This window comes from Amblyomma americanum, chromosome 3 (assembly GCF_052857255.1).
Source record: "Amblyomma americanum isolate KBUSLIRL-KWMA chromosome 3, ASM5285725v1, whole genome shotgun sequence".
NCBI classification, from domain to species: domain Eukaryota; kingdom Metazoa; phylum Arthropoda; class Arachnida; order Ixodida; family Ixodidae; genus Amblyomma; species Amblyomma americanum.
In genome coordinates this window covers 55842641-55861301 of record NC_135499.1, presented here as the reverse complement: position 1 = coordinate 55861301, position 18661 = coordinate 55842641, and the positions used below count along the sequence as shown (strand labels likewise).

Below are 18661 nucleotides of genomic sequence, written 5' to 3'. Positions count from 1 at the left end.
GTAAACATCCTACGACCTAGCACACAACACTTATGGCTACTCTCTGTGCATCTGAGAACGGCTTTGCGGAATCGATCTGATCGAGCCATTGCACAACGTTCGTTTCACATTTAGCAGTGCGCATCGTCAGCTTGTGGAGGATCATCGGGCGGCGGCGCCAGATGGTGCCACGTTCCCGTCAACAGTAGGGTGCTTCGATGCCAGCGCCGCCGGGGTGGAGACAACTTCAGCGGCGCCGCCATATTGAATCACACGGGATCAGCGGCGCTAGAATTTGTAACGGCGCCGTTCATGCTCTCGGCGCGCTTCAAAGTGTTTTAACTTGAACGGCCTTTTCCAGCGAGAACTACACTGGGCTACGAGTCGAGCATTTCGTGGTACATGGGAGAGGCCACTTGTGATTCAATATGGCGGCGTCGCTTAAGTTGTCTCCACCCGTGGAGACACTTGCATCGAAGCACCCTAGTCTACAGCGCGCGCTCCTTGATCGCCTTGACCAACCAGCGCGCTAGGAGCGACGGGCAATGGTAGGCGGTAAGCACTAGCGGTACGCGCTATGCTAAATGTGTCTGATATCTTGTGCAGGCCGTCACACCATCTCAGTATCTCGCGCTCGAGTTTGGATCCAGTTCGGATCGCGTTCGGATCCATAAGTCAGGGAACGTCACTTATCAGTGTTTCCTTCTGCGCCACCGGCGTAACGATGAAGCATCGCTGGGTCAGCTGGGCGTTCACATGGTTGTTGTAACCGTGCAAACGTTGCTGCCAGCCTTGGCAAGAACGAGTTACAGAGAACAGGCAACCATGGAGGGCAAACTTTCGCCACGTGCTAAGATAGGCTGTTTTTATTGGTCGCGCTGGGTGTCGTCATTGGGAGAGTGAAATGGGAATGGGAAGCTCCACAAAAATCGAGTTGAGGGCAGCATTTTGTTTGCTTGTATTTTGAAATTTCTTCATTGAATAATTCCCGTTCCTATGCATCGGTTCTTGTAATTCTTTTTGATTCAGCATCTGTGTGACATATGGTGTCTTCGGCTGACGGCACTCGTGGAGTTTTCTACGCACTCGTGCGGTGCCCCACGTTCGGCTGGGATGAGCACGACACGAGTGCGCGCCACCGTGGAGACCGACGGTGGAGCGTGGTGCAATCCCGTCATGCAGCTCGCGCTAGCAGACGTCGCGGGCGGACGATGCTGTTGGCGCAGGCAATATCACTACACAGTGGCCGATAGGAAGCATCGACGAAGAGGAAAGAACACGAATCATCACAAGTGGGCATATTTTAAAGAAATGTTGAATATTGTAGCGGCTGCAATGCATTGATTCGCGCTGCAATCATGCAGCCACCGGCCAGCGAGCGCTGTGCCTTGACCGTTTGAAAAAATTAAAGGTTCGTCAATATTTTTAGTGCGGCGAACGGCAAATGCGGTTCATCTGGCACGCCTGCACTTTCTGACATCATACTTTTTGTCAACGTGAGCATAGGTTAAAAGATATATCAATACAGTGACAATGTGGGGAGCTGAGATTGGATTGAGAATCGTCGGCAGATATTTTCGGAAGTCACTCTAGCTGCTCTAAGGCGTACGTATGCATCAAAACCAGCAAGCATAACGCCGTGGTGTGTCTGACAAACCTGCACAAGCACAGTCGCAGTATTTCATGAGCATGGTCGTGGTTCCCACATTGTCCACCGTCGCTATGAATGCCATTCCTGCACACTGTTACTGAAGGGGTTGTTGCTAACTGTACGAATTGTTGACTTCAGTCGTTGGCGTTGGCTGCTCGTAAAAATGGCCTCTGAGATCTGTAAGATTCTTAGAGGCCACGGTGAAGAGGGAAGAAAGAGCAACGGCACTCTGAGAATGTTTTGCACGTTCGGCTGAGGTGCAAGTGGTACGTGCCACTCGTGTAGTATTTGACGTCACTCCCTAAGCACCGGCACGGAGGCAGTGCGGCTCAGCTGAAGACACCAATAAAGAATCCATCTGAAGTGTGACCGGCATCCGTTCAAGCAGTGTTTTGCAGCCCCTTTAAAGCTCACGCCAAAATTCGTGTCATCTTTAATGATAGTGAAGTGCTTTCTTTATCATATTTCATCAGCTGCCATTAACTCCCTAACGGACACGTTTTATCAAAAGTGGTACCAAAATGATCATTTATTACCCATGCTGCCATCTGTTGGCAAGCTAAAAATGTTTTGGGTGAGCCCTACTCTCCCCTACACTGAGTGCCAGAAAATGTACTACATGTTGTGCGTGTCATGATCCAGAAATGGCAGTCAGTTTATGCCAAGCCTGGCTCATCCAAGGCCGCTAGGGGGTTAACTGCCTTTGATATCCTGTGGAGAGGAAACTTGGATCACCGTGATAAAACATAAACTTATATGAGAAATGATGCTAGAGGTTTTAATGTAATTTGACATCAAATACAGCCTTCCGTAAGGTGCGCTGGGACTATTACACGTTAATAGCCTCCAGTGGCTCTACCAGTTGGCAGGAGGGGCCTAATCTCAGAACGGGTGGGTGTGTCTTGGCAATCCATTTAATGCATGTGTTTTTTGCTAGGCTCATCGAAATAAGCTGCCGCTCGTGTGACTTTGACCAGCGGGTGAGGAGCCATGAAAGAGTCGTGCTGAGAGTATCATGCCAAGACTGCGACCAGGATGACGTGTTGGACTTTGAGTGGTCACTGCAGCCCCTTCTGGATGAGAGCACCCAGCACCAGAGTGAGTTTAACCTCCCATCACAACAGATCTTTACTGTAGTTCTGTTGCTAAAGTTAGTGCCTGAAGTTTGCCTCTAGGGTTGTCTGGAGAGTGCCTGCATAACCCAACAGTGCCTGTTATATCTACCATCAGAGATGATGACATAGGAAAACATTTGTTTTTAGGAAACCGGCACATCGATCCCTTTAAACATTATGGCTGTCCAAGTAGCTAGGCACATAAATGTATAAACATGTGCTTATTTGCTTGAATGAATGAGTCTGGTGGGAGACTGATTGAGGTCTCCTTCTTTGTTTGGTGCTTTGTGGAATGTTTCAAACTATTTCATATGCTCTCCTTTCTGGAGGGGAAGTAACTAAGAATTTTTTTGTTCGTTTTAATGGGAAGAATTTGAATCACATGATCTGTGCACCTTAAGGAGGGTCAAATTGTAATTGCCTCACCTTCCAAAGAGCAAAGCCAGGTCTGGAGTGTGCACATTTCTGATAGAGTAGTAAACTCAATTATTTCAGGTTTTTTTCCTTGGTACATGCAAACTAGAAATGGGGATATTGGTTCTTAGCCAGTCAAATGTCTTTATATCTCTTTAATGAGATATAAATGTAGCCAGCACAGCAGCCGAGAAATGGTCCCTAGTATGTGCCTGCAGACTTGTGCCTTTTGTGATTCTGCAATCGGCAATATATATTCAGTAGAATCATTGTGGTCTATGTGCAGCTGACAACCATTGCTACGGCGAAGGCAGAGGCACACAATCACGACCACATGATGCTGGCGTGGAAAGTGCTAAGGGGCCCCAGAAGAGAGTTCCTGGTCAACGAGGTTCTGCTGGTAAGTAGATAATGCCAACACAAATAGCATGAAGAACCTTCTCTTTTAACAACATAATTGCATTTACAGGCTTATTGGTTGAGTGCAATGCCCTGTTGTGGTGAATTCAAGCACCGCAATTGATTACCTGATATAGTTTTCTAGGGGAACAAATGAATTTTTGCTCTACCATTCATTCATGTCATTCACCGGTGCCTTACATTTCCAGCATTCATAGTGATGTCTTAGTCTATCACTGCATTCAGCAGAGTGATTGGGCTTGAAATTTTCAATCGCTATAGCTCTCTTTGAGAGACAGCTGAACCTGGATATATCAACTTCAAAGGGCTATTATATAGATTATATCATATATAAAAATTGCCAATAAGGATGCCTATCTGTATCCTAAAATCAAGAATACGTTTAACACACATTATAGTTGGATGCAAGCTAAGAAAAGTGGCTTTTCCCCGTCAAAGGACCCCTTTCGAGCCAATGACATCAGCTGGTTCTCATGAGCCTACTAGCATGGTAATGCAGAGAGTGGCAGATAAAAGAAGATAGTCCCCTCCCTGCACTGTCGGTCTAGCCCTGTCCGACGCCTTTGTCTGAAAGGGGTTCCTTTGACAGGTAAAAGCCACTTTTTTCTTGAATTGTATCCGACTATAGTGACACAGCTCTTGTAGCGACGCGCTGTTCACCGGCAGGCTGCAGCACACTGATCGCTAGGCACTGCTAGGCCTTAACCTGCTTCGCATCGAAGCCACAGCGGCTGATGCTTTGAAACTAGCCACTTCCTGTCATAAAATGTCTGATTTTGTTTCCAGTAGACTATAAGTAGAGTTATGTGGTGAAAAGTAAGGTACAGTTGGTTTTCTGCCGCACCTCATCAGTGAAGAGGGGGTTACTTGTAGACTTTACTTGGGCGGGCTTCTCTGAATGACAGCGATGTGGTGGAGAAAATGAGTAAAAGAGACTGAAGGCCACCTTCATGCACACCCCACATTCACCTCGGCCCGTGGTTTCACAGTGCTAGCGCTGCCAGCTGCTGCCCAAGGCAGTGTAGCCCCCTGGTCTCTGCCTGTGGAAAGTGATCGAAGAGTGCCGTTAAGAGCAGCCGCACTTGCAAAGGCATAGGCATCGTTGGATATGCAGTGGAGACTGCTTATAATGTAACAGCTTATAATGCGGGACAGGATATACTGTGGTTTTTGCCTGCCACCAGTCTGGCTCCCATAGAACCAAGTGTAAAGTCATATGGCCTAATACACGGTCGCGTAAAGCGAAATACTGGCATATTGCGGTTCTGAAATCCGCTTGGTTACCGTGTGGAAAGTGCAGCACCAGATGCTTCTACAGTGCAGTCCCGCTTACTCCGCAAAACAAACACAACAAAAAATTACGTGGCGATCGAAGGTCGCTCCACCGGAAATGTGAGAGCATGAATCGTTTTCATGATCGCTGACACTCCGCAGCTTAGGTTATGCTTTTTTTTGTTTCATTTTGCAATTTTCACTTGCACTGGTCGAAGGCACTGCTTCAAGGGTGTCGTTTGTAATCACCCAAATGGTTACGCTGCTCCTTCCTGACAGTACGGCAGCCATCACATTGTCGGCACCATGAGTCCATCTACCCTTCACCCCACTCTGCGGTGAAATCGCTTCTATCGCAGTCTCCTGATGCTAAAATTAATCTAAGCGGGCAGCGGACATAGTGCGTTTCATTTTGTTCAGTGAAAGCCTTCTTGAAAACGAAGCTATACATGTAGCGTTTATTGTGACCTGAAAATCAAATGTTTTTTTGCAGTACGGTGTCACTTATAGTGCATATTTCGGTGACCACCATGACACATTATAAGTGGTCTACGCTGTGTAGAATATTCTGCTGAGAATGAGTTCAATAGACATGAGTAATAGTGCTGTACTTTTACATGGGATTTTCAAAGAGATGTTCTGATTTTTCAACATAAACAATAATTGATATATCAGGTCCTCACTGTACTCTTTGGAGCTAGCTAGAAGACAGCTACGTGATTGAAATTTGCACTTAATTACAAAGATTATGTTGGAATGTGCTGATATTCTCGATGTGGGCAGAGGGCAAAGCTGGTTGGTTAGTGTTACTAATATTCTGAAACATCTGCATGCATACATGGTGCTTCTAACTGCAGTGCAGAAATGTAATTTTCTGACTGCAGTCTGCTGGAATAGTGAGGTGCACTTTTTTTTTTTCCAGAAAATCCACTTCCACAATTTCCACCTTTTCCAGACAACGTCGCCAACATCAGTGCTCTTCACCAGAACGGTATGTGTGTCATCACTGAACTAACGATGCTATCTTCTCCAGCTGATGCTGCTCTGATAAGTGTTTGTAGCAATTATAGATTCATGATATAGAACCTTCCTCTAGGCATAAAGAAGCATATTAGAGTGCTAGCTGTTAGGGCAAAGGTTCCTGAGTAAGACGTAGTAGTTTTTGTAGCCGGAAAATGTCTGCGGCTAAACAAAAATTGGAGACCCCCACGCTTTCTCCAACACCGCATAAACAGATAGAAAGCAAAGCAGATATAAAGCAAAGGTGCGCAAGCGCTACCACTAGGCTTCTAAGGCAAAGGAAGGACGCTAGAAGAAGCGGTGAAGAAGCGGAACCTAAAGCCATAAAACAGTCCTGGGCACTCTTATTAAATGAACACCCATGAAAACTACTGCCCTCTTAATTACCGGTGACTCGGCAGGAAACCGCGAGCTTTGACACCAAACATCCTACTGTTCAAAGCGGCCGCCACCATGCAACTGCAACTGGGAGTCTATGCCGACCGCGTTGTACCGTTCGAAGGTGTAACACTACCAGCGGCCAGGCACTTGTACGGGGGCTGCACAGGGGAGGGGCATTGAAAGATGTGTCAAACCTCTTCCTCACTCCCTCCGCTCTGTTTTACAAGAAACTTGGCAGGAAGGCTAGAGCAGCCTTCATGAGTGGTGTTGATGAAGAATAAATTGGATTGAAACATTGTTGTGTCTCCATAGGTAGCGCCCAGCCATGTTCATTATCACGTCTGTTGTTGCCATTAATTTTTTTCTTTTTTTTTTTGGAAAGGGAAATGGCTCTTAAGATTCCTTTTCTGTGCTGTATATTAACTTCAACTTGGAGATTCTCAACTGAGGTGAACAAAGTAATAATACATTCATCATCAGGCTGATGGTGGTGATGATGAATGCATTATTACTGCATTATTTACCACAGCTGAGAATGTCAAGTTGAAGTGGCAAGAACAGTATGTGGCTTTTGTATACTAGATGTTACGCAGCCAGAGAGGCATGCAGGGGGTAGTGTATTATTGGTTTCTTGGTGATTCAAGCTCAGGGATAGCTCTTATAAAGAAAGGATAAACATCTGTGGGAGATGTCTTAGCAGCATTAAAGAAATTTTGCAGTAACAGAAGAACTTATACTTCATGGTTGATAACTCCTTTTTGCAGGCTCTTACAATGAAGCATTTTCAGTTCATTTTGAGGCATACAAGTACCGGCGCAGAGCCCGCCATGGAAAGGGTGCACGTTCAAAAGGTAAGCACTCTGCAGAATTTTGGGCTTGTGCCTTGTAGGCATAATTAATTCTTTTTGTGGGCGCAGCAATATCCACCGTTGTTTTCTAGATCTCAACTGCTTCTCTGTTACACTTTCGACTATGGCGGGTGTTTGGCAGTCTACTTTCTCTTTAGCAGCTGGAAATACAGTGTAATACCACTCTCCCACAGTTTAATAATCAGAATGTTGTCATCATCAATGCAAAGTGCTGCTTGCAATCGCATAATGATTGGGGGCATGGCAAAGTACCTCTTCACTTCCACCAATGGCATATGTTTTTGAGAGTGGAGGCATTGAACACTCCAGCTACTCTGCCGGAAGGAATACTTTCATTTTTTTGCATCTGATTTTTAATAATCTGCTTATCATGATGAAATGGCCAATCCTGATAATAGGTCGAGCACATGATGAATAGTAAACATATTTGTGTTGGATTCGAATTTCAACTGACGTTACATATAGTGTCACCCCTGCTGGATATGCTGCTTGATTGGATTTGAACTTGGTCAGTTGTCCCTGGAGAATGGACGGAGCTGTGTGGAAGCTATATACTTTCATGTCTATGCTTCTATGCCTACTGAAATGTCTCGTATGACCCAATAATATGGAATTATTGGAATAGAAAGTGCATATGATATCGAAAATATACGACTGTTCTTATGATTTCTGTATTAAGTTGTACTGTTTCCACATGTGTTCTGTATGGTTTCCGTGTAATTCGTGTCTGTCACGTGGAGCTTGGGTCTACTTAAAGCATTCCGTATCTGTTATCCAGGTAGGAAGTACCACCTACGTTAGAGCAGATGCCATTCTATGACGCTGTTGAGTAGGCCATGGGACAAATGGCCATGGGGCAGGGCCCATTTGGCGCAAAGAGGCCACCATGCCTGATAGGGGTGGTTTTAAGAGACAGATGGGGGATGGGCGTGAAATTTTTCAGTAGAAAAACCAACACTAAATCTTTATGAAATAGAGTGTGCGAATGGGACCACATCCGTTAGAGTGGCCTGTAAATTCACTTCTGATGCCCCAGCAGACCGTTTTCACAAACGTTGAGTACTGTGCTAGCTTTTGCAACATTTGCCGTTTTCAGGTAGGGGACCAAAAATGAGATTTTGCAATGGCTGCTATGGCAATCGTGCCACGCTTTGCACCACATCGTGGTGCTTTAGCAAGGCTGGTGACGTTATGTAAACACTCCACCCTCTAATAAGTCGGTGTAGCCTTCGTTTGTTCCGTATGAGTCATGCAGAAAACATGCGAAACTGCAAGAATACTCTGCAGAAGGATTCACTGGGGGTTTGCCAGCTTTTAGCGAGTTAAAGAGGTACATTTGAAGCACTTGCAGAATTTCTGAAAGTGCATGAGATCTCTGCCCTTATACACCATTTTACGAGGAGCGGGCAAGAGAGGGAGAAATACTCTCAAACATGTGCGCTGCGCGACACCCCACTGTTGCCATCCTCCCCTGGGCTGATAATCCGGTGCGCGGAGCAATGTCTGGCTGGTTAGCCACTGGTCAAGCGTGTGTTTGCGTCTGTACAACAAAAGCTGCAATGTTGTACGTAGCACCAACGTCCGCTAGACATCAGTTTTTTATTGCTGGTTGCGGCAATAGTCGACGGAAGTAAAAAAAAAAAGCCGCAAGTATGTACGTGCACCATGTTATGCAAAGGTCTCAGCTTGTCTGCAATGTCTATTTCTGCATCGCTTTCCTGCCGGCCCCGAGTTGCATTGGCAGTGGACGTAGTTGATGAACAGAAAATACTTGTGCCAACAACAAGCTTACGCATCAGCACGTTTTGTGAATGAACTGCAGACAGAAACAAACCCACTGCCAGTGCTTAATATCGGGCGTGGAACGAAGCACAAAGCCTGGTTTATTAAACTATACTCTGTACATAATTTTAAGAGATCAAGCTTTTGGATGGTCTTGGCAAAGCTGTTTTAATTCAGCAGTACATGATGTAAGGACTTTGCAAATGTGGCCACAACTTCGTTTTGCCACCCCAATGTTCACGAATATTGGGAGCATGTGGGCATGGCCACCCGAAAAAAAAAATAAAGACATGCTGTTAGTACAAAAATACTAATTTCATTTGTACAATGGCATGAATGGAAGCGGCGACACGGAACTTTTACCCAACTGCAAAGTGAGCATTCAAAAATGCAGCCACGGCAACGTAAGAAGAAAGAACATAAGGCATGCATGAGACGGTCAGCTCTGCCATGCATTGTAACGAATCATTTGACTGAAATCACATCGAATGCACTGTAAGAAAGTCCACTATGCATGACCGTAGCAGAGATATGACAAACTCAGTGACTTGAGCAGTGCCCCTACCTGACTGAGATTGGAATTCTCAACACAGGTGCGGCTATTCGGCCTGCCAGTAAGCGGTAATAGCGTTCCATTAGCGTACCAACCTACCAGTTCGTGTAATTACACATTTTCTGGTATTTGTGGATCAGTGAGTAGTGGCGGGAGCGAAGTAGGCGGGAGTGCGTATTGCTTTCAGTGAACTGGCTTTTAATGCTCGTAGTATGAACAGGCCTGCATGAGTGGCAGGAGGGACCGAATTTCAATTTCATCGCTGCAAACAAACGTTGCAATGATCAAACGTGGATTTGTTTCAGTCACTGAGCTCACTGTTGTATCCCGAATGTTCAGTTTGTGACCGGAGTAATCTGTCATAAGCGATGCATCTGAATTGTCACACCTGTCATGTCCAAACAGGCAGCGAAAGCGTTAATTAGAAACTGTGTTCTATGAAAAATGAGATATCCGATTGATCTATACGATCTTGAGTTTCAGCACATTTCGCTTTCATTTTTCCATAATGCCACACTATGCCACGTTTGTCCTACAGGCAACCGGTGACAAAAACTACACGTGTGAACTGCGAGCATGGCACTCACCGATGCCGATCGTACGCTCCGTCGAAGCACGGTCGCCTGCTCCCGGTTGGTTATTGCAGGCGCTAATGGCTTAGCATACACGAGGATGAACACGAGGCGAACCGCCACGTACCATTTCTAGGCTTGGCAGGAATAAAATGGGTGGAAGACACTTCCAGAGATCACACACTGCTTCGTCTGCAGCCTGTGGGCTGCAGATTATCAGCCCATGCATGATTACGTCGGTGGTAGGCGGCGCTTGGGTAAAACAAACATAGTGGCACCCAGGTAGCGGAACTAAAATCGTGTATAGCAAAATTCTGTATGAGCCGCGTGCACAGATATATCGGAATAGGAAATGCGCATGTATGGAAAATGTGCGAAAAAACGTATGACTTACATATATTTTTACCTAGTATGGTTTCCGGGTTACATCCACAAAAATCTGTATGATGGGAAATGGACTCCATATGTATTCCGACTTTTCTGCGTGCATTAGCCGTATACATCTGGATGCTCAGTGTGAGTCACACAGGACGCTTTGCTACGGCTGTATAATCAAGACCTCAACTCTCTCAAAGCATGCCTACGTCTTGAAAGGGAGTTCTTCCTTCATTTAGGAACATGATGTCGTCAGCACGACCAGATACTATTTACCTCTGTCACTCAGTATGGCGGGTGGGTGCTCACGCTAAAGTCGCAGGTTTTGATCTTGGCAGTGGTGCCTGTATTTTGATAATGGCGAGATAGGAAAAAAAGTGATTCCTGCATACTGACACTTCAGTGCATGTCTGAGAAAGAAGATCCAGCATGCGCATCAGGCTTTTATGATTAGCCGAGGTCAGATTGGTCAGAAAAATGTTCTCTTGAGGAAAGGAAATATAGAAAATAACTGTCTCACTTCTTGATGGACACCTCAGCCACCCCATGAGGGATGGGAGGAAGGTGGAATCGAGTGAAAGATGAAAGAGATAAAGAGGTGGCATAGTGGACGGCTGCGGTATAATTTTCACCACTTGGGGTATTTAACATGCACTGACACTGCACTGCACACGGCACCTTTTGCATTTCACCTCTATTGAAACGCAGCCACCGTTTTTATGGAGAATAGTTGGCAAAAGATTTTGAGCGTATCGGAGGAGCCCTTGGTGCTCCTATGCTTTCCAGAACACCATCAGCTACTGATGACGAGAAGAGGAGTGGATGAGCAGGCAAGGGACATTTCATGCTGAACCCTTCCAAGGTTGCATGCTCTGTAAACCGGCGTTGCTCCCGTTTTTTTTCCTTTTTTATTGCAAAAGCATTACTAGTCACATCACTAGAAAACCCTGTGGTGTGTTTGTGTGTACTCGCAGATGCTACAGAAAATCCTAGCAATGGCAAAAAAAATAAGGTGACATCATTAAGCAGCCGTATGACGCGCACAGCAAGCCGAGTATGGTTGCCACTTTAAAAAATCGTGCATATGTCGTTCGTCTATATATATATACCCACCACTGGCCGATCTTCTTGTGACGCCGATTTTCCTGACATTCGTACCAAAATTGTCATCATCATCATCATTTATTGAACCCTTAAAGATCCCGTCAGGGACATTACAAAAGGGGGGGGGGGGAAGACAGTGATGTGAAACGGTCACACAAAGGCATGTAAGCATAAAAAAGCATAAAAAAAATAACAAGAATAACAAGTTTGACGTGAAATTAGCGTCAGGTGATTCAAATAGAACAGAATATACATGGCAAAGCAGTAGTATATAAATTACACATTAAAAAGTACGGAAATTAAATAAGTGGGAAAACACTTGTGGGGGGGGGGTGTCACAATAACACAAGCAGTTCAAATTGCACGCAGAGCATCGCGAGGGAAGTAGCTATAGTTGGATCAAGTGGTCTGTTATTAGCTGCCTAAATCTGGTGGGATTAGTTTCGATGACAACGGTTTCAGGAAGATTGTTCCATTCCTCTATGGCGATGGGAAGGAAAGATTTGTTGAAAGCGTTGGATGAACCATGCAACCGCTGAATGCTGAGGAAGTTGAATAATCGGCGAGATGAGCGTAAGGGAGTGGATAACAGTCTGGCGTAGTGCGGGGTAGTTAAAGTATAGTATGTGGAAAAGACAAAGAATTGATACTTTTCTGCGGAATGCTAATGGTTCAAGGCCGAGAGACGATTTTAGGTTGGTAACGCTGTGTCGGGACGAATACTGCGACGTTATGAAGCGCGCTGCCCGATTCTGGATAGCTTCGAGCAGTTGTATTAAGTAGACCTGGTGAGGGTTCCATATTGCTGAGGCATATTTCATTTTAGCGCGAATGAATGTTTCGTATGCTTGTTGTCTGATTGGTGCAGGGGACATTGTAAGTGATCTTCGGATAAAGCCAAGAGCTCTGGAAGTGCTTGCGCAAAGTTTGATAATGTGATCTGACCATGTTAATTTGTTCGTTATTTCGACGCCAAGGTACCTGTAAGAATTCGTTACTGACAGCGCCACAGAGTTCAGGGAGTACTGGAAATTAGTAATGGAACGTTTGCGTGATATGTGCATGCATTTACATTTCGAAATATTAAGCTGCATGAGCCAGTCGGAGCACCATTTCTGTATTTTATTTAGGTCGTCCTGTAATAATTCCTGGTCAGTGTTATCAGATATGCGGCGATAAATGACGCAATCATCCGCAAAAAGACGGACAGATGACGAGATTCCAGATGGCAGGTCGTTGATGAAGATTAGGAAGAGCAGCGGAGCAAGGACGGAACCCTGGGGTACACCGGAGATAACTACGGTAGTTGCAGATACGTGATTAGCGATGACGGTGAACTGCGAGCGATTAGTCAAGAAGCAGCGAATCCAGGAAAAGACTAGAGGGTCGAGTGACAGGCATGCGAGTTTACAGATGAGACGTTGGTGAGGAACGCGACCAATGCTTTAGAGAAATCTAGGTAAATGGCGTCTGTTTGAAATAAAGAATCTAGACTTAGATGAAGATCAGTTGTGAATTCGAAGAGTTGTGTTTCACATGAGAAGCCTGCCCTGAAACCATGCTGTTTGGGAAAGAAAAAAGAGTTTTTATCGAGCTGATCTGCAATATTGGAGTACAGTATATGCTCAAAGAGTTTACACGAGATGCATGTTAATGAAATAGGACGATAATTCGAGGGGTCAGAGCGGTCACCGGTCTTAAAAACGGGCACAACTTTGCTTGTTTTCCAATCGTCCGGAATTTGGCCGGTCTTTAGAGATTGGACGAAGATGAGCTGTAGGATTTGACTAGACAATTCTTTGGTTCCTTTGAGGATTTTGGCAGGTATGTTGTCGGGTCCTGGGGAAGTAGACGGCTTGAGATTTTCGATGAGCTTAGAAATTCCCTCAGATGTGATGGTAACAGGTGGCATTGAATCAAAATTAAGTTGCGGTAAAGTAGTCCTGTTGTCCGGTGGTTCGTGGGTGAAGACTGAGGTGAAGTAGGAATTCATAGTATCAGAGCGTTCTGAAAGCGGAACGTGTGTGCCATCTTGTCTTCTCAAAGAAATGTTGTATGAGCTGTTTTTGTTGGGCGTTATCAGATTCCAGAATTTCTTTGGGTTAGAGCGCATTATGTCTAGGAGATCATGATTGTAGAATTTTCTTTTAGACGACCGTAATAACTGGGTGTATTCGCTAAGACTGGCGAAGTATTTGTTCCATTTGACAGATGATGTAGAATTTTTGGCATTACGGAAGAGGCGTTTTTTCTTCCGCGATAATTTGCGCAAGGCATTCGAAAACCAAGGCTTAGTGGCGTCGCCGCGGATGCATATGAGTGGTACGTAAGTGTCAATGAGCGACAAAAGTTTGTGCTTAAAAAGGCACCAGTTTTCATTAACGGATCTCGTAGACATGGATAGGAGGAAAGCAGCGAAAAATTGATCGAGGTCGGAGTTCACACTCGCTAAGTCGGCATTACGATAATCGCGGATGTATTTGACGGATGGTTGGTGGGCGGAAATTTCAATGGTTAGGTCGAAAAACAAGAGACTGTGATCACTGAGTCCACTAGATTGCAAAAGTGATTGGATTAATTCTGGACTGGAGACAAGAATGAGGTCAAGGATGTTTGAGCCCCGTGTTGGCTCATGAACTGCTTGGAAGAGGTTGAATGTAAGGACGAGTTCAAGGAAGTCGTTAGATTGGCGAGACGATGCTGTTAAAGCTTCCCATGCAACTGTTTGTCGTACAGCGTTCAGGGTGTTTTCATATGTGCGTGTGTGCATGCAGGTGGATGTCATTGCACCCAACGACAGTAATGCTTTCGCATTTTCATATGTAAGCAGCTGTAAGTGTTTCTGCCAAATTTTTTTCCCCGCAGCTCGGAAAGCACCGGGACGAGCTGACAGAATGCTTCCTGCTGTTCCCTCGTACAATGCACTCGCATCATTGCATCATTCCATGCACTTAGGAGAAAAACTGGAAGTGAGCGGCTTCGAGAGCTCATCAAAGCAGCATAGCGGGTGGCTCATCCTCCGACCTGGTGTGCTCATACCTGGGTTTTCATATGCAGTGTTTGCCAACATCCGTCGACAAGGTACGTCTGTTCGCGCATATTTGAAAATTTTTTCCTTGCGATGGCTAGTCATAGAGACATCAGCTGAACAAAAAGTTGGTCGTCTGAAGCCTAGATAGAATACATGGGCTTCTGTGGAAGCTCTTGAGCGATGAAGATCAGAAGAGAGACGCGGTAAACTCCAGCACTTGAGTTCTATGGCACTTAGCATTGTGAGTTCGGGGAGGAGGTTATGGTGAGAGAAAACGTGCTTTCATTACTACAGTATTCTCCCTTTTAACATTTGTAGGTAGGACTAATACCATGGTGGGACTATAAAAAAAAAGAAAGGCTGGAAAGTTTAAATGTCCTGGCCCGTGCCACTAAATGTAATGGGCTTTCATAGATATGACTGCAGATCTCATGTGAAAGGAGTGCATAAACAAGTTCATGTACCACCTGGACGCACAAGATGACAAAAAGCATTAATCCAGTTGCCGCGAATACTATAAGTCAGAAATAAGGGTAAGATTTTTCTTTTCTTGTGCATGTGGTTTTCACTTTAACTTTATTGTGGAGCACATTCCATATCAAAGGATCGCTGTTAGATTGTTATTGTTTTCCTAGGATCAGTGTAGTCTTCTGCTAATGCTTGCAAAAGGGTTGGCAGCATATTACATCCTCACAGAGGTTTATTTTGTTCGACTCCAGACAACATCATAGATTTTCACCTAAGCAATTTTTTTCCTTCCGCGAAATAATCGTTACACGCTGGGTCACACGTGTTTGACATTTTTTATCTTTAGTTCCTGTTGCTGTCCACATTATATTCAGCCAAGCTGAGCAATTGTGTTTCTTTGTAAGAGCGTGCGCTTTAGCTGATTGTTATTGGCTGAAACAGCAGGAGCACGCAACGAAAAGACTAACGCGACACGAGATATGGACTGCGTTTCTCATGCTGTCACATGGTGCGAAGTTTTGATTGTCTCTCTGCACTGTTTAACACCTTATTTATTAAATTCGTTTTTGTTTTTTGACACGTGCCCAGGGTCAAAGGTTATCATCGGAGAAGCCATGGAAAGGGTAACGGTGGGAAGAGGTCCTTCAGGAGGCCGGTGCCTCGTTCAGCCTTCCACTGGCGTTGCACTGAAGACTGTTTTCAAGGTGGACTGCTCCGGTTGGAATGGTGGCAGGGAACCGTACACCTACTCCGTGGCCTACAGCGTGGCTCCGACGGGGTTCTGGAGACAGCTGTACCGCGGCTCTCACTGCACGTCTTCCTTCTGGTTGCCACCTGGGCTTACGTCGCAGCATTACACCGGTGAGTTCTGGCTGAGGGCCGTAAGAGGTTACTAGAGAAAAAGACAAGTGCTTTTCCCAGCTTTAGTATTTTCTTTGCATTCATAGAGCTCACAAACGTCTTGTGTATCACGGAGGTGAAGTCATTGTGAGGTGTGAGGGTGCACCTATTGAGCATATTGATGCCTTTTCCGTGGCGATTTTATTGATTTAGCTTCGGGCATTCTGAGGTTTCTTCGAGTGTATCGTGACGGGGGCTGGAGGTATTTGGCCTGATACTAATCTCGGTTCTAGAGAAAATAAGGCTGTCGCTATGAATCGATTGCTGGCTGGTTTGACTGAAATGTGTAGAAGCATGTCTAACTTGAATTCTATTCTTTTATTTTTACAGTTTACGTAAGCGTGATGATCCAGGATGCAGATGGATTTCAAATCTGTGCCCCCATGATCAGCACTCTGCAAGTGATTAGCACCACGAATCTTCCTGAGCTGTAAGCTTGCTTTTTTTTTTACAATGTGGGAGACATTCTTGCATTTGTGGCAGTTTGATATCTGCTTAGCAATCTGTATAATAACTTCATTTTCGACCTTGTTTTGCTACATCGCTGATTTCACCACTGCCTTCAGCAACCGGCCTTCGTGCCTATAGTCTTTTTCAAGCAACGCCTTTAATGGAGAATGCATTTAATGGCTGCATTTTAATCTGGCCTTTTGCCCATATTTTTGTATGTCCCTACGTCCATGCGAGAAAGAAACACGATAAAATAAAACGCTCATGGAAAGGTAGAGGTTTGGGCGTAATTCGAACCTCCGCCTCATAGATGCCACTTGGTGCCTCCATTTGGCCATCTCCACAAGGCTGCCTACACTGTTTATATTTGGTATTTCTGCTTGTCCAAACAATTTGTGTATCAGCGAGTGTTGAAAGTTTCATTTAATAGTGTAAAACCCAGCTTCCACATGCTTTACCATTGGCTGTCGCCAGCTCTGTGACCCTCACTTCAACTACAGGGACCATTTAACGCAACTAACCAATCTATGATGAGCTTACTGAATGCAAGCTCCAAAATGAAAGAACACTGCAGCATACTAGGGCATGACTCGACTTACTGAAAGATCTCTGCTACCCAGCACTCCCAGCTCTTCTGGACATTCAGGAACTGGTGCCATCTGTTGGCCGGCAGTAGCGAACAACACGTAATGCAAGACTGTTGCTGCCATTGCCACATTTTCTCATACCGTCTCCACATTTTCTCAGCGACAGTGATATCTTTTCGCAGAGAAAAAGCTGGCAAACTTGTCAAATGGTAATCTACTTTTGTGTTACCTTTTGATTGCCTCAACTTGTTGCTTTAGTGTCTCTTCAATGGACTGGTCCATTGCATCTCAACATATTGTTACGTGACGGCAAGCTGATGAATGAGATGAGATGACAGATGGCTACAGAATGATTTTAATGGCGGATGGCCTGGCGCGAGCACTGCTTCCCGCGCCACTGCGCAGTTCGTCTTCTTCTGCTCCATCGCAATATGAAATTGGTAGTTTACAGCTAGCCTGTTGAGTTCTCACGACCAGCACGCCGATCAGAAGCGAATGACGGAGTGGTGAATTAGGCAGCAGTGTGCCTGCACGCATAGTACAGCCGTTGGCGAATATAATTATACCCGCATGATTCCAGCAGGTTGTCAGCAGTGGAACCCCTGCACGCGTGGATTGTCACGGCCGGCATATTGTGCATGCCAACAATGGCACTATGCGATGAGCGTTCAGCTTTCGTTAGCTTTCCGTCACAGCATTTTGCTGCATCGTGTGTAGGCAAGCGATAGGTGTTTTCAGCATGCTCGAGGACAGCATTGCAGAGGGCTGTTGTGCTCTATGCGGAGTCGCATGCTGCTGCCTCCATTTCGCTATTGGACTCTCCTTTAGGGCGCCTTCTGACCGGCCAGTAGAGAATCGTGGATCATTAAAAAAAAGTCCAAATTAAAAGCTGCACAGAAGAAAATGCAGAAGAAATGCCTTGTTAGGCATTTGGATATGCCTTTTGCCTCGGCTATCCGGACAGAAAAAATTAGATTTGTATATGCATATACACTGCAATAGTTTGTCAAAAATAAATGAAATGAAAAAAAAAACTACATATTTTGGATGACAGTAAGCATGCATGTTGGATCTTATTTTCACGCAGTGCTGGTAATTTGCAGTTTTTGCCAATTTGTTTTATCTCCAACAGAACACGCACAGTTCCTGCCTTGTTGCCAAAAATAGTGCTGCTCTTTAGGGACCAAAGGTACCAGGAAGCACTCAACCAGCTCCAAGTGCTATTCATCTTACTTCGCGGCATTGAGGACGCCCCAATCGGTATATCGCAGCCGGCGGTCCGAGACTTGATGAAATCAGCGTTGAAATTTTCTGTGCGGATATTGCGCGACATGGATCGGTCTTCTGTGGTAAGTATGCTAAACCCAGCTGTGTGCGCATGCTTTTCTGATTTGAGCCACAACACCATTGTTCCCAATGGTAACAGGCCTTCTGGTAACAGGCTGGACCACCCCACCAGCTAGTGTGACTAGTGGTCAGTGTTTACACAGTGATGCTGTACACATTGTTTGCTATGCTTTTCTTTTATGAAATGTTGATTTTTTCTGCCTTGTTTTCATTTTTCTCCAGGGCACGAAAAAAGCTTTTCTTCAGACATTAAACATCATCATGGAGCCTCCGTTTCCGGTAAGAAAGTAATCTACTGAAGTAGTTCTCTCTGCACTTCACACCTCTTTACATTGAAGAGGATGCAATAACTTGTCAGTATCTGCGCATTT

The 18661-nt window shown here is 45.2% G+C and overlaps 1 protein-coding gene across 1 annotated transcript in view; it reads left to right on the top strand.

Moving 5' to 3' along the window:
* The window catches only part of LOC144123740 (uncharacterized), a 189058-nt gene that overhangs the window by 84945 nt on the left and 85452 nt on the right, over window positions 1–18661 (top strand). Inside the window, exons 15-23 of the mRNA XM_077656508.1 lie at window positions 2568–2728; window positions 3446–3559; window positions 5774–5842; window positions 7017–7103; window positions 14373–14588; window positions 15595–15867; window positions 16237–16336; window positions 18076–18292; window positions 18513–18569. Of these exons, the coding sequence (XP_077512634.1) occupies window positions 2568–2728; window positions 3446–3559; window positions 5774–5842; window positions 7017–7103; window positions 14373–14588; window positions 15595–15867; window positions 16237–16336; window positions 18076–18292; window positions 18513–18569 (1294 nt within the window). The remainder of the gene's footprint in view (window positions 1–2567; window positions 2729–3445; window positions 3560–5773; window positions 5843–7016; window positions 7104–14372; window positions 14589–15594; window positions 15868–16236; window positions 16337–18075; window positions 18293–18512; window positions 18570–18661) is intronic.